The sequence below is a fragment of the Diabrotica undecimpunctata genome, chromosome 6, assembly GCF_040954645.1.
Source record: "Diabrotica undecimpunctata isolate CICGRU chromosome 6, icDiaUnde3, whole genome shotgun sequence".
NCBI classification, from domain to species: Eukaryota; Metazoa; Arthropoda; class Insecta; order Coleoptera; family Chrysomelidae; genus Diabrotica; species Diabrotica undecimpunctata.
Genome location: NC_092808.1, coordinates 103,034,643 through 103,055,888, shown reverse-complemented (window position 1 = coordinate 103,055,888; position 21,246 = coordinate 103,034,643). Strand labels below are relative to the sequence as shown.

The 21,246-nt window shown below is 30.5% G+C and overlaps 1 protein-coding gene and 2 long non-coding RNA genes across 4 annotated transcripts; 2 read left to right on the top strand and 1 right to left on the bottom strand.

The window, feature by feature from the left end:
• Nucleotides 1-17: 17 nt before the first annotated feature.
• Nucleotides 18-1,655, top strand: LOC140443671 (uncharacterized). Its single transcript, XM_072535043.1, has 3 exons — nt 18-599; nt 1,244-1,427; nt 1,479-1,655. Exons 1-3 carry the CDS (start codon nt 439-441, stop codon nt 1,653-1,655), a joined length of 522 nt encoding a protein of 173 aa, XP_072391144.1. The 5' UTR covers nt 18-438.
• A 7,349-nt stretch (nt 1,656-9,004) lies between these two features.
• Nucleotides 9,005-17,205, bottom strand: LOC140443669 (uncharacterized). Its single transcript, XR_011951250.1, has 3 exons — nt 16,752-17,205; nt 16,450-16,572; nt 9,005-9,458 (listed from the first exon to the last, which is right to left on the bottom strand). It is a non-coding gene; the product is annotated as an uncharacterized lncRNA (long non-coding RNA).
• A 2-nt stretch (nt 17,206-17,207) lies between these two features.
• Nucleotides 17,208-20,492, top strand: LOC140443668 (uncharacterized). 2 transcript variants are annotated; one of them, XR_011951248.1, is made up of 3 exons: nt 17,208-17,225; nt 17,418-17,591; nt 17,967-18,261. It is a non-coding gene; the product is annotated as an uncharacterized lncRNA (long non-coding RNA). The 2 variants fall into 2 exon arrangements; XR_011951249.1 differs by lacking the exon at nt 17,208-17,225 and adding an exon at nt 18,278-20,492 and having other exon boundaries at nt 17,352-17,591; nt 17,967-18,192.
• Nucleotides 20,493-21,246: the final 754 nt, after the last annotated feature.

Genomic DNA, 21,246 nt, shown 5'->3' with positions numbered 1-21,246 from the left:
ACATTTTCCTTTGCTTTGTCTACCCGTAAGCCACAGACTCATATACAATGTTTAAAAAAAAATGGGTTTATTAATAACTGTGAAGTCATTTTCAATTCAAAAGTGGAAGTAAATCTTGTGACTACCATGATTCAATGAATTCAGATAATTTTAAAAAATGGTTTGTGCATCAGCTTTGAAACTTAGAAGAACCTTCGTTGATTATAATGGATAATGCATGGTACCATTAGAAGAATTGTTCACTGTTATTTTTGAAAGTTAGCAAAAAGTGGGACATAGATAAAGAAAAGTGGGACGAGTGGAACGCACGTGTCGCACATGGTACCTGGTACCACCACAGTTTATTTGAGTTTATGCAGCCACCAGCCACCCTCAGGAGCAGGAGGAGTGTTTTGAAGTTTAAACCGTAACCAAATCGCCCATTTGAACAATTCTTCTATGTACCATTCAACTTTACTTGAAAAAATTCCAAATGCAAGTTGGACCAAACATTCTTTAATAGAATGGTTGACAAACCGAAATAACAATTATTCAATGTCTATGATGAAGTTTGAGTTAATGGCTATTGTAAAGAAGCATTTACCAGATAAAGTATTTAAGTATGTATTAGAATTTATTTAATAAATGGCATTTTTATATATTTTGTTTTACAGCTTGGATAGAGTAGTGGCCCTTTAATGTGGCCATCATAGAGATTTTTTTGTTTATTTCATTGCAAATTTACAATCTATTCCACACTAACATTTGGAGTAATAAGTAAATAGTTTGTATTTTGTAGTATGCATGTGCCATGATCCATTCAGCAATGGCTCTCCCTCTCCGTACAGTTACTCAAGTAGGTCTTTTGGCCAGATTCGTTTCAATCTTCCAAGGGTTTTCAGATTAAGTCAGTTTCTTTTTGCTTTTATGTGTGTCTTTCATGTCAGTTTCTCATCCAAGTGGAGTTCAAGCAATTTTACCAAAATTTTTACGGATTGGGTTGTTATTTATGGTAAATTGAGGTGATCTGCTTCTTCTTGTAGTAAATGTTATTTGAGCGGATTTATTTGTATTAACACTTATTTTCCATTTATGTAGCCATCTAGAAAGGATATCCAGGTAGTATTGCAACTTCTCAGATGCTCTCGTCGGTTATTATTGCAGTATCATCTGCAAATGTAGCTGTATCATATAGAGATAAAGTATTTAAGTACACATTAGAATTTATTTATTAAATGGCATTTTTATATATTTTGTTTTACAGGTTGGATAGACTGGCCCTTCAATATGGCCATTGTGTCTTGAGACTCACTCCATACCATTGTCAATTCAATCCAATAGAGAATGTTTGGTCTGACTGCAAAAGGTATTACGATGCTAATATAACTTCTGCTGGCGTTACAAATGAAGCCACAGTTTTAAATCTTTGGAAACAATCTTTACAACAGGTAAATTAATTTTTTTTTAATTCTTAGGTAATAACTTTGCTCTAATTTTAGGTTACACCAGAAAAATGGAGGAACTATGTTAAACATGCGGAGAAACTTATTAATGAGTATTGGGAGACTGCCAAAAGAATCGACATAAACCCCATAGCTCCAGTAATTATCAATTTAAATGAATCGGATTCTGACTCTTCGGATGACGATTTTGTGGAAATGCCAGGAATAGGCTGATACTTAACCGTTTTTCATTTGATTCGCCAATTTTGATGTTTGGGTTACATTTATTACTATGTTCAAAAAAATATTTTTTTTTTCAAAAACATTTTGAAATACAAGGGCGTCCTCTAATGGGGACATTAAGGTATTTGTATAGTATTTTTCAAAACACCATTCAATAGACATAGTTTTTTCACCATTTTGCGACCTTTGTGTTTCAATGGTATCACTTGACCTAGTGGTTCAATGGTATCACAATTGGATAACATAGAACACTATTGTCATACCATTTCACACACAAAATTTCATTAGTTTTGTCAAATCTATAATCATATGCATTTTTCTTCATTAGCTTTCTCCATTACTGGACATTTTTGCACTTGCAGTTCCTGTTGCCTTTACATTTTTTTGTTTCAGATATATCATTAGTTGACAGTTGATGTCATGAAATGTTTATTGAAAAAATTTAATTTGTAGATGGTTCAGGCAGCTATTTCAAAATATCAATTACTATTTTAGCTCCAAGTGGTCTTTTTTAATAGTACCATTTGCTTTTTTCCTTAACAAACATGAAAATCATAATCATATCCAGTGGAACCAGTTATCATCCCATTCTTCTTCATTCATTCCCCCTGGATTTGTCTAAGGAAATATCTTTATAAGTATAAACATCCTCACTGGCAGTACTTTCCAATAATTTTATCTGCAAAAAGTCTAATAATAATAATAATCTTTATTAATAGCACATGGCTAGAAAAATATACATATAAATACATCAATTTATACCCTTAAAATTAAATCACAATGCTTTGCTTAACATATATCTTACATAAATTTTTAAATTGAGCTAAGTTTCCAGAAGCCTTAATGTTTTCCGGTAATTCATTGTATTGCTTTAATCCCCTATAAAAAAGATTGTTCTGACCAAAATTAGTGTTGACCCTATTCAGATAAAAGTTATTTCTAGAACGTGTGTTGTATTCATGTACATCTCGAACAAAGGTACAATTATTACACAAATGCACAGGTATCAGACCATTTAACATTTTATAAACAAAAATCATACTATTACATACAATTGTCTGTCTTACACTTAAAACATTTGCCATTGTTAGCATGTCAGTTCTACTAGTGTATACACTACATCCTAATATTATCCTTAAGGCTTTATTTTGTTTTTTCTGCAGTACATTCATTTGAGAAGCATTCATTAAAAACAGCAATGTAGAGCAAAAATAGAGATGGGGAGCAATAATCGATTTATATATGGTCAACCTAGACCAGCAACTTAAATTTTTTGACATTCTTCCCAATGCATAGATTTTTTTTGCTATTTTGTTTGTAACAAACTTAAAATGTTCAACAAAACTTAAATTTTCATCTATAATACATCCCAAATACTTATACTGAACCACTCTCTCCAAAGCAAGATTATTAATTTTTACATCTTTTATTATGTTATTTAATTTAAAATTTTTATTCTTTATAAGCATCATTTTTGTTTTAGTTACATTAAGACTTAAGGAATTATTATCGAGCCATTTTAATATATTACATATCTCTTCATTTATTATATCGATTATTTCATCTACCTTATCCCCTATTGCATATATCACAGTATCATCGGCAAACAACTGTACCTTACACTTTTTAACAACATCAGCAATATCATTTATATACAGTATGAAAAGAGTAGGACCTAACACAGTTCCCTGTGGCACACCATACAGAGATGTCTGAGCCGATGAAATGGCACCATATTTTGTCACTTGTGTTCTATCAGTCAAATATTCTTGAAACCACTTTATAATTTTTTCACCAAAGCCATACCTTTCCATCTTTCTCAATAGCAGTTGTCTGTTTATGGTTTCAAATGCCCGTTTAAAGTCTAAGAAAACCACACCAATCATTTTCCCGCACTCCAGCGCACCCTTCCAGTCAAACAAAACCGTCTGCATTGCACTCTCACAGGAATTTCCTCTCCTAAACCCTGCTTGGAATTTAGTTAACACATTATTGCTTTCCAAGTACTCCACTATTTGATCATTTACACATAATTCCAGCAGTTTTTCGTATGGTGGTACCATATTTATGGGTCGAAATTCCTCACACTTAACAGTTCCATGAACCTTCTCAATTGGTACAACCAGACTTCTCTTCCATTTACTTGGGAATACGCCACTTTCTAGACTACCATTTATAATATGCAAAATTTTGTCGCCTATTACTTCAAAGGAACTCTTTAAAATTTGAACTGTAATACCATCAACATTACTTTCTTTGTTTTTCATTTCTTTCATTTGTTTTTTTAAATCTTTCATTTCTAACATTTTGAATTTTTCCATTTTGCAGTCGACATTTATTGAACTACAAATTTCTTGGTGGGTTTTGTTTGAAATAATGCTATCTGCTATGTTTTTTACACTGTCTAGAAAAAATATATTAAATCTTTCACTTATCTCTTTACCAGTAACCCTCCCACCATCAAATATTATTTCACTTTTAGCTTCATGGTTTTTTTTGCCGTTTACAAGCTCCTTTAATGTTTTCCACATTCTTTTTGGGTCGTTCTTACAATCATCTATTTTTTCCTGATAATAATTTTGTTTGGTAATTCTGATTAATGCTACGACTCTATTTCTTTGTTGTTTGAAATCATCCCAGTCAGTATCAGTTTTAGTAAATATAGCCTTTTTGTAATATTGATCTCTTTTTTTAATTTCATTCGCAATGTCTTCATTGCACCATAATTTATTTCCCCAAACATCCTTCATATTAATAGACTTTTCTGGAGCAAACTGATCGAGTGCAGACAATACATTAGTTATTAGAATATCAGCATTGTTACTTACATCTATAGAGGAACTTGACGGCCACTGCATATCCATAAGTTTCATTTGAAATCTTGTCACATCCATTATATTGTACTTTCTATAGGTTTTTGTAAGTGTCGTCTCATTGTTTCTACCCAGATCAGCTACAATTATCGAGTGATCTGTAATCTTTGGAGTTGGGAGCACCTTGCAACTAATGTCTTTTTGATTTGTAAGTACGAGGTCAATCCTAGTAGATGTCGATTTTGTAATCCTTGTGTATTCGTTTATTAGCTGATAGGTACCATTTTTAATAATAATATCATTTAATTTCATAGAGTAAAAGTTTATACTTGCCAAATCTATATTAAAGTCTCCCAATATCACAAAGATAGCATCAATCTCAATGATATCTAAAAACGCATCCAACTCCTCCAAAAATTCAGCATGACTTGCACTAGGTGAATGGTACAGACAATAGATGTAATATTTCTGGTTTTCTATATTTATTTGTATTCCTGTTAACCATATATTCTTGTTTTTTTCTTCTTTAATAATTTCTTTATAACGATACCTTTTTTGTATATAAATTGATGTTCCTCCTGTATGTCTACTTGAAGAAAAACCAACAACTGAGTTGTAGCCATCAATATCTATTTCATTTGATGCAAAATCTGAGGTAACATGGGTCTCCGATAAACACATAATAATTGGCTTTTTCTGACTTGCAATCCATGATAACTGTGTTTTATGTGTGCTAAATCCTTGAATGTTTAGGTACAGAATGGTTGGACTTGATTGCTATATTTTACAATTACCATGTGATAATTCAGGATACCTTATTTTTTCTTGTAATCGCTCTACTACTTTCTTATAGGCTTCACAATTCCTATCATATGCTTTATGTTTCAAATCAATATTGGAAATTTTTAAAACTTCTGCATATTTGCAGTTTACACAACAAACTATACGTGATTTACAGTCTTTTACGTGATGCTCACCAGCGCATTGCTGACAAGTGGGCGTCTCTTTTTTGCACTCTTTTGCAAAGTGACCAAACCTCCAACAATTGTAACACTGTTTAACATTTACACTTTCTCTAAAAAAATAGCTCTTCCAACCAATATGCAACTTTTCATTTTTATTAATGCGTTCGTAGGTATGCACATCCATCTGGAATATAATATTTACCATTCCTTTTCTGTTTTTCATAGTATGGATTACCTTTAGTTCTCTTACACTTGGTTCTGTTGTTATACCATTTTGTACTACAATTTTTTCAATTAGAAGATCTTCATCTTCTATATCCTTTTTATCTAAGTTAAATACTATTATTCTGGGATTCATCTTTTCAGGTACTTTTACATCATAGGACTGGCCCAATGACATTTTTATATTATTACAGACATCCTGTACATTTTCTTTTCCATTACCCGTACATCTTATAGCAACTCCTCCATCTCGAATATACTTAACTTCTGAAACACCAACTCCCAAGTTGCATGGGTTGATTTTATCTTCAATATTCTTTCTGGTTATTTCACTTGTTTGATTTGAGTCGTTTGGTTTTACTATGATGACTTTTTCTTTTTGTTTTTTCACTGCTTTGCTGTAACTAAGATCGTTATTTGATTTCCACCTTTGGTCACACTGCTCTTTAGTACTACTTTCATTTTTTAAGACTTCATTTTCTTGTTTCAGTAAGTCTATGATTGTGTCCTTGTCTTCTAATGATGCCTCCTTAGTTTTTAATAACTGTTGATAAAGTTTTATGGATTCTCCATTCTGACATTTGAGACAGTAGAATTTCATGACACGGCTTGATAGTTGTAAGACTTTCACTTCAGATGCTGTTAATTCGCCACATTCTTTACAAATTGCATCATTACACCCATCACAGTCAAAAACATCTTTGTTTTTAACATTAATTTGCTTACACACATTACATTTCATGTTTGAGGTTAGGTTCGGTAAAAATCAAAAAAATTTCGAAAATATTCCCGAAATATTCACAAAACTACAAAGCTAAATGTATATTTAAACGACTTGAATACTTTTAATTTTTAAATATAATTTTGTACATAAAAACTGTAGAATCGCTTATTTTGACATCCGCTAGATGAACAAACTTTGTCATTTATAAATACCTGTCTCTGCTCAAAGCGTTGTAAACACACGAAACTCCTAGGTCCGCATCCAATGACCTGATCTAATTTCATTTCTAGATGGTTCAGGCAGGTATTTCAAAAGATCAATTACTACTTTAGCTCTAAGTGGCATTTTTTTAGTATCTTCATTATCATTCGTTTTTTTTTCAAAACAAACGTCAAAACCATAATCATATCCAGTGGGACCAGTTATCATCCAATTCTTATATCCAAATCTGACTGGCTCCTCTCTAATTAATGTTTTGCTAGGTTATGACCGAAATATTTCACCATGAATTCGTCTAAGGATATGTCTTTAAGGAAACTCTCCACTGGCAGTATTTTTCTATAATTTTCTATTACACTGATATTCAAATTCTACTTTTGAGTGTTTTCAATAAACTATTATTATTACGCATTAGTGAATAGTTTTTATGATTAGAATTATATTTTATTTATGTAATTAATTTATGTTACCTAATAAATTTCTGAAAACAGTATTTTTTGTGTTACTTATACTATGGCCAAAAAGCATTAGTGAGAATAGAAGACATAACATCAGAAGAAATAACAGTACAAAGAGTTGTTCGACAAAGGTGTTTGACTTAAACCTTAAGGTAAAAATACGACTGCTGAGGTGCTATCCGTATTATAATACGGGATGGAAGCGTGGACACTGAAGAAAATTGACGTGAGGAGACTGAAGGCATTCGAGATGTGGATGTACCGAAGAGTACTAGAGATCTCATGGGTAGATGGAATAGTGAGGAAATGTGTATGCATAAGGAAAGAGAAGTACTAACAATTAAGAGGAGAATAGTGGGATATATGGGTCATAAGATGAGAGGAGATAAATATCTAATACTCCAGGTCATTATGCAAGGAAAAATCCGGAGAAAAAGATCCATAGGAAGGAGACGTAACTCATGTAATAACGACTTACTTAGAACCGCGGTCTCAAAATTAAAAATCGATGTGATGATTGCCAACTTTCGACGCGCAGACAGCCCCTTGAGAAGAAGATACAAAAATTCAATAAATGAATCATTTTGTCGTCAATTTTAAATGTTTCCATATTTATAAATTTAATAAACAATATTGTTTACTTTTTATTTTTATTAATATACGGGATTACCCCCATTATAAAAAAAATATATCTTAACATATTTTGTAATAATCAAATCTACTCAGATGACCTTGCAATAAAAATACTAATAATTCCACAAGCTTTCCCCTGTGGGTAATTACGAACCTGGCATCTGTCAGATTCTTCAATAATGAAATAATTCTCGACCAATGACGTATAATATATAGACTCAGTGAATGCTTTAAAAAGTGTCCGCAACATGAATCCTTTGTTATTGTTTATTATTTTGATATGAAGTTGTGTGTTTACATATTTTTTGTGACAAGCAAATTTTATTTAAAATTTTTGAGATTCATTTACCTACTATTTTAGTAAAATGCCATTTAGGTATCTTGTTTGTGGTCGCCGAAGTTCGAAGAGCGAAACGTTATCACCATTGTTTAAATAGGACTAGTTAGACAATCCTTATGGAACAAACGTTTGACTTTTCTTCTGCCGTCATATGGCGGCCTCTAGTAATAAATTTAAAAAACTATTAACAGAAACTTAATTCTCAGCAGGATTCTATACGAGTATATTTCTACCAGTCTGGTAACTAATGCAAACCCGTACACGGGTGCCAGATTGTGAAGAAAATATAAGACTTTAATAAAATGCTTATTGTTATTATCGTTGAATGCGTCTTGTGAAAGATAACTTGACTATTTCGAGCGAATATTTCAAATTGTTTTTCTACTTTGAGACTTGATAAATCTAAACCGGTTAGTAATCTATTTAAATGAAGCAGTTAAATGCTGCCTTTTTTTTAAGTTTTATTAGTTTACCAGATATTTAATTTGGTTATATGATTTGTTAGAAAAGGATTAAATATTTAATTGAAATAGACTCGACTGCTATCGTCTTAGAACACTCATGCGGAGGTGTATTTTTTAGTCAAGACATGAGTTTTATCATTGTTTAAAAAAAATTCTCTTTAAACAATGGTTTTATGTATGTTTTGAGAAAATTAAATTTTCAATGTTTTAATATTTAAAATGACGTTTGAAAATATAGTAAATTTATGGGTATGGTTTTTTGATAATGGTTTTGAAACAAATAAACAGATCGATATGCCACAACAAGAGGCACCACATATTTAGGGACAAATTAATCTATGTGTTGGGATAAAAGGAATAATAATTAACAAAACTTTAATAAATAGTACCCTTTATTTTATTTATTTATGTATTTTATAATATACACACCATGTTTGTATTTCTGTTTACATAAATGAAAATGTTTTTTTCAATCAACTCGCACGATCTGACTGTTTATGCAAAAATTAAATTCGCGTTATTTTCATAGTTAGATAACACTTATCAAAATTCTGATATCTACACCATAGACAATATTAACAAAATAATAATTCAAGGTAAAAAAACAAAACAAAATTGTTTACATTAAAACATTTACATTGTTTAAAGTGTGTGATAATTATGAAATCTTTTTGTCTTGACCAATGGTGATAACGGCATATCTAAAAAGCTCATCAACAAAATCGTCAAGTTCAGAATTATCACTGTGCGAAACAGTATTGGCACTGGTTGATGGTTGTTTTTCTAATGAATACGTATGAAAAACGCGTGGTGTCGTTAACGAACCTTCCTCTTCTACCTCACTATATTTTTTTGTTATAGCAGTACTGGGTAAATATTTTGCATTGCGTCAAAATGCTTACTGCATAGATTTTTTTTTAAATCGGGTAGCTCCAGACTTTCCAATGCAGCATTACCTACAACAATATTATTATTAACACAACTGAAAAAAAGCAACTTTCTGCACAATACATTAAATTAAATTATATATATATATATATATATATATATATATATATATATATATATATATATATATATATATATATTAATTATAATTAAATTATATATATATATATATATATATATATATATATATATATATATATATATATATATAGATATATTATATAAGAGTAAGAAAAAAAATTTTTAGATAGGAAAAAAAAGAAATTAATTACTATTTAAATGGGAATAAGCCACAATTAAAGGTTAAAATACGTTTATTGACGTTTTAATTTCCACTTCAGAAATCGTTCTCAAACATGTTTGTTTTTTAGAACGATTTCCGAAGTGGAAATTGAAACGTCAACAAACGTATTTTAACCTTTAATTGTGGCTTATTCCCATTTAAATAGTAATTAATTTAAAATGAAACAAGAAAATAGCTTCAGAACAATATTAGGAAAAAAAAAGATCCCATATCACTACCAAAAACAAATTTTTGATAGTCCTATAGAATCTAGTCATGGATGATGTTATTAGTGATTGTATCAACAATTACACTTTTTTCATTCCTTTTATTAAAAGATATGTAGATGATTTAGTTTTGGCACTTCCTAAACACAAAATGAATGAAATAGTCAACATTTTCAACAATCATAATCAACATATACAATTTACAGTTGAGGAAGAGGTAGATGATTCTCTAGTTCCTTAGAGAAGGTTTCAAGTCCAGTGCTTTATACAGGTTGGTGAATTGTTTGCAGTCGGTAAGTTTGGTATGGTTGATTCGTAGTCTTCTAATAGTCGATGCTTCTCTTCTAGTTATGAAGTCTAGGGAGAGATGACCAATAAAAGATTGAAGTTTATGAAAAGTTGTTTTGCTCTTTTGCTATAAGTTTTGTCAAGTATCCTCTACTGACTTTTTAAAAAAGAATTTCGAGATTCGTTAGCTAGTTGAATTGGGGTGACTTCAGTCACCCCATGGTTGGTAGCTTCTTTGGCAAAATTATCTGCTGTTTTATTACCAGTAGTTCCGGTGTGAGAAGGCAGCCATATGAGAGAGATTTATATCGTAAGTAAAGAGATTTTGGTATATGTTATGAATGTTTTGAACTAATAGGTGGTCAGTGAAAATTGTATTGACTAAACGGATATATGAAAGTTAATCTGAACAAATGGGCAATATGTCTGTTTTGATGGGAGATGCATTTAAAAGCCAACAGAATACTATATAGTTCACCTGTGCAAACGTTGCATATTACGGGTAACCGAGATGATCTTACAAGTTCATGTTTAGTGGTTACTGCGCAACCAATACCAGTGGTAGTTTTAGAAGCATCTGTATAGAGAATTAAATTCTAAAAATGCTTTCTTTATAAGAAGGTTAGAAGATTCAAGTTTGTTAAAAATGGTGAGTGAGGTATATATTGAGGGGAGATCTTTAGCCCAGAGGGGGAGTAAAGTTAGAGGAAATGAACTAGTCTGAAAAAGGTCAATATTTTTAAGTAGTGGACAAATTAATTGAGGTATAGGTTTTATGATAAGGTGTTGGTTATTGTTAATGGAAGAAAACGCCATTGTGGCAATTAGGGAATGAACGGGATTAAATGGATTTGCGGATGTTGATGCAGCATACGAAAGTAGAAGTGATTATCGTCTTAGGGTAGGAGAAAGTTCATTAGATTCACGGTATACACTCTCAATAGGACTAAAGCGAAAAGCGCTCAGACCTAGAAGTAGTTTTATCGGCACCCCATTAAAGATGACTGAGGGTTTTAAAAATGTTCAACCTTTTAAAACAATTGATTTTAAGTTCAGAGACTGGATTCTTTCAATTTAATCTGGAGTCAAACATAAAACCGAGAATTTTACATTAATTAACAACAGAACTTCAGGAGCTAATCAATAGAGTTGACATGGAATGTACAAATTGGGGACTGTCGATAAATATTGATAAAACTAAATACATGGTGACCAGTAAAGTGAATATCGGCGCAACCCAACTGATATTAAACCAACAACCGCTGCAGAGAGTTCAGAGATTCAAATACCTTGGATGTTGGATTACCCAAAATCTAGATCTATCCTTCGAAATTCGATGTAGAATTGAACAGGCAAGAAACTCATTTCAAAAATTCAAGCCTCTATTATCCAATAACTCATTAAATTTGGAAATCCGTGAAAAGTTTACAAGATGCTACGTGTGGTCTGTACTTTTGTATGGATGTGAAACTTGGACTTTAAACGCCGATATCATGAATAAAATCGAGGCGTTTGAGATGTGGTTGTATCGAAGGATACTAAAAATTCCATGGACTAGCAGAACCAGAAACGAAGAAGTTCTTCGAAGAATGGGACATCAACGAACTCTATTAAATATTATTAAGAGGCGTAAACTAGAATATCTTGGACATATAATCAGAGGACCAAGATATGAGTTCCTTCGGCTAATTCTCAACGGTAAAATCGAAGGAAAGAAATGGATAGGACGGAAGAAACTCTCTTGGTTGAGGAATTTGCGGCAGTGGACAGGTTTGACAGCGGACCAATTGCTACACGTAGCGCAAGACCGAGATCAGTATAAAAATATTGTAAGCATGGTAGTCGCCGACGTTCCGTAGGGATATGGCACTCTAAAAAGAAAAAGAAACAACAGAAAGTAGAGAATTGTTAAATAAAATTTTGGTTAAGGGAGTGAAAATTCTTCTGGAAAATTTTACTAATTTGGTTTTGTTCTCAGTAAGTGATAATCCTAGTTCGTTAGATCTATCTTGAAGTAGATTTACTACACTTTGTATAAGTTTATATGAGGTTGGGACCTCACCAGGGTTGAGTTACCAGTGGATATGATAACATTTGCCATGTTATTATATCCACTGGTAGCTTTAACATCCTAATATATAAGACTAAATAATGTAAACTAAATTGTAACGTATAACTTTTAACGGGTTTTTACCCAGATATTTAGCGGCTTAAAACATGTTCACCTAGACACTGATGATGGAATATAGATTCCGAAAACCTTTTTTCTTCATGACATAGCCCATTTGGGTTTTTTAATTTATATACCTTTTATAATGGATTTTAACAAAAATTTTTTTTTGTAATGATTTTTTTTTTATATTAGTATAGATTAGGGCAAGATCTTTCATTAACGATTGTCAGCGGTATGTCAGTGATAAATTTACTGGCTTCATTTAGAGGGTCGTTGGTGCCTAAGGAATTTTCGAGAAATTTTTCAAGATAATTATAGAAAATCCTAATTTTTGTGTTTTTATAGGATTTGAGTGCAGCTTTTATTCCGAAATAGTTTATAGAAGAGTTCGGATAATTGGTATCTTGTGAAACTAAGGATGAATAAGGAAAGGGTGAAGGAAGAAAAGAGTATATATGGTTAGGTCCAGATTTGTTCCAAAACTTTTATTTTATCAAGTATAACCTTTTGATTAAAAAAGGGATTGGATATTTTAAGGTTATTTTTTATTTTTTATTTTTTATTTTTAACTTTTTTTTTCAAACTAGACTTGGGCTAGTATCTGAAGTACATAAAGTTTTCTTACTTAATTAAATATTGTGTCTAAATTTGGCAAAAGATGAAGTAAAAATATACATATAGCAGGAAACTCATGATATATGCCTATTGATCATCTGATGTTCCGTATTTCTTAGGGACTGTTCGATTAGTGAATGCGGGATGAAAGGAGATACATTTGAAATAAGGATTCTTTTGGTCGCAGAAAGAAGCCTGCAGATCAATATGATGGTGAAATTAATTATGACGTTCGGTGTATTAGTTGATCAACGATGTCGGTAGAAGTGAGGAAAATGTAGATTCGATTATTCGAAATGCGAGATTTAAAAGTAATATTTTTTGGATAAACTATTTTATCAATTTCTTTAATATATTCAAATAAAACAGTATTCAAAATGGAGTGCATGACAATAACTTGTCCCCTTTTAGAAAACGAACGGGAAGGAGGGCTAGAGACTGCGGCAACGACATATGATTTTGGGTTGAAACTGGAGTTGTTTTGTGTAAATGTAAATATTTAATTGCTGTTCATGATGTGTAGTTCTGGTTACCCAGACCGTAACACAATACCTAAACGTGAGTACCTAAAGGACCCTCTCCCAAACTGGAAAGAAAGAAACAAAGGATCTCACCTATTTCTTGGGATTTTCACTGGTTTTCTTTAATTAAACCAATATAGCCACAATTAAATTCGACTATTGAAATATAAAACCAAATTTGATACTCGTTTTCTTATCACATTGTAATTAAAGAACTTCGCTTCGTATTGTTAACTCGTCGATGAATTAATTTATCTGTTTAACACTGTTTAAATCTTTAAAATCCATTAGGAACTTTAAAAAGGGTGTTTAACCTTTAACAGTTATTTGATGTTTTTTGAATCGATTATTTAAAGCTTTATTTATAAACTTCAACATTTTATTAAACTTATTATAAAAAAAAAACGGTTTGCAAAAGTGCTTTTTAGCTTCTAAACATTTATACTACATTTGATATTTTTCATGTCATACGGCTGTACGTAGGCTCAATGAAAAGCTGGCGTAAAAGCACAATTAAAAAAAAACAGAACTTTCTATAACCACTAACAAGAAACAAGCTGAGATATTGCAGCGGACAGATCTCCCTTGCATTTTTCTGTGGCGATATTTTACGAGTACCATTATTTTAATGTTTCAAAATAATTTACTTCTTCACTGTGTATGCTATTGATAAATCGAATTATAAAAATTAGATATTCTTTTACAATGTTCAATTTTCAGCTCTTGATGTTAATAAACAATGAAAATATTTGCAATTTCTTAAACAAGAAAAAAAAAAATGCTATTTGATTTCCTCTGGGCCATAGAAGGTTTTGGTTTTTTTTTAATGTTTTTTTTATTAGCTTTATATTGAGCCTACATACAAGTGTGACATAAAAAAGTCAAAGTTATTAAAAATTTTTATATGCTAAAAATTTGTTACTCTTCAAACTGATTTTTAAAAACAAATTTATTATATTCTTGATGTTTTTTTTTTAATAATTTAAAACGAAGCCATAAAAAATCGATTGCTATTTACAAAATATCCCTAGAGTGACTGTTTGGACAGGTACAGTTGTTTAAATAATCGGTCTCCTGGATAAACAAATTGAATAACTCATAAACTGTATGGTCGTTCTGTATGACATTTAGCACACTTTAAAAACTCATTAACTGCCATAATTTTAAATAGTTGTATTACATATCGTTATGCAAAAAGAAAGTTATTAACATTTATAAATGATACTTTAAAAATAAGGGTTTTTAAATTATCTCGGTCAATTCTTTATGTATTTTAATTATAAAAATATCAATATTAGAGAACATTTTATGATCTATAACTTTTATTTTAACGTTTTATGCGCATAAACTTTTTTCACTTTTTACGATTGTTTAAAAAAAAAGCAAAGCAAAATTAGCTAAATTTTTCACATAATTGTCATCAGCTACCCCTCATATACCTTTTAGAGACTTTAAATATCTGTTTAAGATTTTTTCAGCTTTTTTTAGAGTTGTAGATCATAAAAAGTAATGTAACTTTTGAGAGTATCCAAATTAAAATACAAGAAACTATTAATCGAAATAGTTGCAAAAAACCTTATTTTTGTAGTTATTTATAAATTAAAATAACTCTTTTTTGTGCAAAAACATATAACATAGCTCCTTGAAATTATGGAAATTAATATGTTATTACAGTGCGCTAAATATCAATCAGAGCAAATAGTTTATAGGTTATTTAATCTGTTTATAAACATTTATATCTTTGATATCGTTTATGGCACAAACTTATATAGAGGCTAACGAAAAACTGATGAAAAACACACTTTCTAAAAAAAAAGAATCTTCTATGACCATTACGAGCCAAGAGAGCATTTTATATTTAAAACCAAAGCATTTTATTCTTAAAATCATACTTCCATTGTCTATTAACAGTAAGAGCTGAAAATTGAAGGGACTCTAAATGAAGATCTGAATTGTGCGATCCAGCTTACAGATGGCATATGCGGTAAAGAAGTAAAAATTTATAACCCGTTAAAATGATGGTATTCGTAAAATACCTCTTCGGAAAAGTAGAATGGAGAACCATCTGAGCTCCGTTTTTTTTTTAGATTTGAACTTTTTTAAAATAAATCACGCTTGTAAAATTTGCAATATCTTGGCTTCTGTGGCACGTAAAACATAATTTTTTTTTTAACTGGGGTAGCTCAACAAAAAGTTGTTCAAATAATCGCTTTCCATGATAAACAAATCGTCACTATTTTTATTAGTTACATTACGTACCATTATGCAAAAACAAAGTTATTAAAATTTATAAATTTCTGCAAAATCAAGGGTTTTTTGCAACTATTTTGGTGAATTCTTTATATATTTTAATTTAGAAACTCACAAAAGGAAGAACTTTTTGAGATCTACAATTTTTATTTTAACTATTTTTCTCTAAACTGGATAAAAAACGTTTTATAAGCAAAATAATGACCTCTCACTTTTTAAAATTGTTTAAACAAAAACAAACCAAAATACCTGTATGTCTTCACAGATTTATTATTAACTAACCCTCGTATATCTTTTAGAACCTTCAAATATCTTTATAAGATTTTTACGTGTAATCAATGATTTTTTTACAGATAGACTGGTGTATAAATTAGTTCTCCGATAAAGATGAACTTATTTCTACTTTTCAATACAATAACTAAAAATAGGTAGTTAAAGAAATACATATTTAAATATCTAATACTTTGTTTATGTTTATTCACTAATTTGTTTTTTCGAAGTTTATTATATCATAATTATAATACCAACGAAAACGTAAAATTCAAATGATGAATGAAAAAAAAAATAAACATTTTTTTAAGTTAATTACGTAACGGAAACGGTGTAAAATAAAAGAATATAAAAAAGTTTCTATTTACTTACCAGAGTGTAATATCCATGTTTGACAAGCCGAAAGATTTTTTGTCGGAAATCTGAACATTCTTAAACCATGAATTTTGTATGGTGATAAACCACATTGTAATAACAACAAATATTTCCAGCCATCTGTAAAAAACCATTTGTTTATTATGGAAGTAACATTATTTTAATTTAAAATCACTTTTTTCAAATATTATCGAATGTATGTATTATCCGCTAAAATTTATTTCTAAATACCTAATTTGTTCATTTCTCATACAAACGTTTTTTGTTTTAAACACATAGAATTAAAATGTTTTACTTACCTCCGACCAAATTTTTGTAATACACTTCCAAATAAAATAAAATATTTAAATTCTTTAAACTTATTTAGATATAGGAAGATTTAGAAGCCACAGTACGTTTATGTACAATTTTAGTTGACACGATATTTACTAGTTGATAGTAATAACTCTATTTAAAACAAAATCTTAACTGATTCATGGTCTGTTTTTTGTAAAATTTTTATTTGTAAGCAAACCTGTTGCTACTATGTCAGTGAAATATTGCAACGCTGGTGAATTTAATTCAGGGGATCAAAAATGGACGTTTAGTTTAATCTTTAACTTTTTCACATAGCACCATCTAGTATAACGTATATCAAACAAACAATGGTATATTAAAATCTATTGAGACAGAAAGAGTGGTGACATCTAGTGACTGTCTCAATTAGAATCAAACAAATTTATACATTGCGTTGGCTAACTAGTTCTATTTAAACAATGGTTATCACTTTTCAAGTAAGTTATTTTTTATATGTATGTTTAGGTTATGTTTTGATAGCCAGTGGAGGCGTTTAGTTGTTATTTATTTAATAAATAAATAAATTATTATGCATTATAATGAATAATAACAATGTCCATTAAATTTTTTGTCTTTTTTTTTATTAAAATCATTTAAATATAATTTTTCTTACTAATTTTTTTTCATAGATTTCCTTTTGACGAAGAAAAACAGGAAATTTGGATATACATTTTGCAATTAAATAAGAACAAGCTTTCCAGATGGTCACGTATTTGTTGTGATCATTTTGATCCAAATGATGTTATCATGAAATCTAGCTTTGTTCGTCTAAAAGAAAATGCAAAACCATTAGCTATACCAAGGTGGGTAATGTTTTTATTAAATTTTTACATTGATATTTAATATTTGTATAAATTTTCTGTGTATTGTTTCTTCTATATTGTTTTTTCTTTGCATACAGGTATTCTAAAGACGTTAAAGAGGTGGTAGGAACTAAAGCTCTCCCTAGTCCATCAGACACCCACAATTTAAATTTCGAACTGCTAGCAGTGAACTAACTTTGTCTGCCTCAGAAACTGAGTAACTCTTAGGCAAGAAAAATATTGAAGGGCATGCTGCAGACAGAGAATTAATAGCTAAAAAAAAATAACAAGAGGCAATATTCATTTAATGTTTCATTTGCATTATTATATCCTTGAATAAGCAATTTTTCTTTCATTAAATCTTTTTATTTTTAGGAAGCATTATGTGGGGGATTTTTCCATGTCGGACTTAGACTGCCTAAGAAAAAGAAAAAGATACATGGAATCAGTAAACATGTATATAGCAAAAAAAAAGAAACAAATTGACACCCTAAGAAAATCTACTAAAAGATGAAAACGACAAGCAACAACATTAAACGCATTGGTACAATCATTAAAAGAAAAACTGTATGTTACAGAAAATGCTGAATCTGTGTTGTTGGTAAGTTTTCTTTCACATATTCTATAAGGAACAAAATTAAATTATTATTATATTCTTTTATTTTTGTATTTTTTTATTGTTTTAGTCCTCTTTACCAGAATCAGCCAAAGCTTTGTTTCAACGATTTTTAAAGGGTGCCAAATGTGCCAAATATTCTCCAGAATTAAGGTCATTTTCACTGGCTTTAAATTGTATTCAGCAAAAGCCTATGATTTTGTAAGAAGAGCTTTTAATAATGCATTACCACACCCATCAACCATAACAAAATGGTACCAAACTGTTGATGGCGCACCCGGATTTTCCAAAGAAGCTTTAAATGCTTTGAAAAACAAAGTTGAAGAAGCAGGGAAGCAAAATAAAACACTTGTGTGTAATTTAATTCTGAATGAAATGTCTATTCGTAAGGTAGTAAAATGGGATGGGAAAAAATTTATTGGCTCTGTAGATTTTGGTAGAGATATAGAATCTGATAATATACCAGAAGCATGAGAGGCACTGGTGTTTATGTTAGTAGCCTTAAATGACAATTTTAAAGTGCCAGTTGCATATTTTTTATTTTGAGAGTTTTTGTGGATAAGAAAAAGCATCCTTAGTAAATCTTTGCTTAAATTTTATTTATGATTCAGGCATAAAAGTCTATTCATTAACTTTTGATGGTGCTGTCAACAATTTATCAATGGCCAATGCATTGATTTTATTTAACTCCTATTTGTACCTTCCTATAAAGATGATGGTAAACGACTTTTCAAAATTATATTTAGGTTGCATTGCATCTGGTACTATTTCCAAATCTAGGTAATTTATAATTATCTCTCCAGATTTGATCCAGGTATCCTTTTACCTTGCTTCCTGACATCTTATCCACCTTCTGTATGCTCCTATCCTTCACATCCTTCTCCATCCATATACCTATGCAATGAAGAGAGATCAAGCATGACCTCCATGAGGCAGTTAGGGTAGTCAACATTGCTCATGTTATGATTAAGCATGCTTGTCTTTGAAGCTTATTCAGCTTCCATTAAGTGGTCTTTTGTTGTTATTTAAACTACCATATAAGTGCGCCATATGTAATCATAGATCTGACTAGTCATATATAGCCAGTACATCGCATCGGTTTGGGTTTCAAACCCCAAATTTTCCCACATACTCTTTGACATGTAGAAAGGGAAACCTTTGCTTTGTAGATTATTCTTTCCAACTGGGCGTTACATGTAAGCTGCTTATCTAATATTACTCCTACATGTTTTACTAAGATTGCTAGAGAATTTTTCTATGTCATACTACCTACTAAGGATATTTAATGTTCTTTGGAGTGTGCTGGAATGAAAATTACCATATTTTCCTCTTACCATAATTACTAGATCATCCCTATAGGCATGTACTTCTTCCCCCGTGTGCGTCAAGAAGTGACATCAAGTGATCCACCAGGAGTGACCAGAGGAGGGGAGAAAACACTCCCCCCTGTGGACACCCTTAGCAGTTTTGGCCAAAATCTCTCCTTGCACCTTTGTGACAATCTTCTATTCACTCAACAATATATTTTCCAGCATTGCTTTGATCCAGTTACACATAGTAACACACATTGATAGTGGATCTATTTGATAGGGCAATATTAAATGTGCCTTCTAAATATTCTCTCCATTATTAATTGAGTGACTGATTTTCTGAACTACTTTGTCCACTGCTGTTTCTGTTGATTTCGTTCTTGATATGCATGCTGGTTGCCATTGAGAGAATGATCCCTCAAAAGTCTTCCCTTAATATGTCTATCAAGAATTTTTTCTGTTGCCTTCAATAAAAATGATGTAAGACTGATCGGCCTGTGCGATCTAGGCAGGGCATTATCTTGTCCTATTTTGTATATTCACACCACCATTACAATTATAGAAGTCTTTGGTATACAACTTATTTATTATTATAACATATTGTATCTTTATATACAACATATTGTATGTCTTAGAAAATAATTGAAACTGTATTTATTAAGTTGTGTGCATTAATGCGTTAATTAAATTACTAATTATGTTGCAAAATGTTTTATGATTTATTTCTTTTGTATGTTTTTTGTTAAAAATGTATAATTGATTTGATGTTTTTTTTGTTTGTTTTTAATTCATTACAACAAAACACGAAATTAGAATTCAAAAGTTTGTTGTTTGTTTGCACTCAAGTAACCTATTAATTTTCTTCCTAATTCCTTAATATAAACTTCAAAAGTTGCTTTATACAAGAAAATTATTGCAACAGTGAAAACCACCAGGAAATGATAAAAAATGAATTAATCAAAAATTAAGAAGACAATTTGATGCACTGGATTCTTAAACTAATAAAAAATACAGGGAACTCAGAAAGTATACCGATGTAGTGGAGAAAGGGTTATCTAATAACGATATTAAAAAAGGAGATCGAAGGATATCAGTAACTACAGAGGAATCATGTTACTGAACACCACATACAAAATATTGTTAAGCATATTGGGAAATAGATAAATTACCGAAAATACACTAGGGTAATATCCGCCAGGCTTCAGAAAATGAAAATCAACCATAGATGCCAACACAGCTGATTGAAAAGTGATATGAACGTGATATAAATTTTCACTTACTATTTATAGACTTCTAGCAATCTTTCGACTCTCTAAATAGACTCGCAACACTTAATAAAAATGAAAACCTGATTAGATTTATTTATCAAAATTTCCTTCACACTAAATAATAATCAATAGTCCTTAATACAATTTAAAAAATGAGAATTTTTAATCTTTAGGTGAAACTTCAATATTTCATATTGGTAAAATGATTAAAATTCAGGTAATGTACTTACAAACATTATAAAAATAATTTTTTTTTTATAGACGAGAACACAAAAAAAAATCACAAATATTTAATTTTAATTAAAAAAATAATTATTGTCATTAAAATTGAAATGAGCACGCCGCTGTTCTGGTAAACATACCTTCAGCGGAGATCTTTAGGACACCCGATTATATAGGGAGAATACGGGACCGCTTAGTCTATATATTATACGTCATTGTTCTCGACACTCCTAATTCAT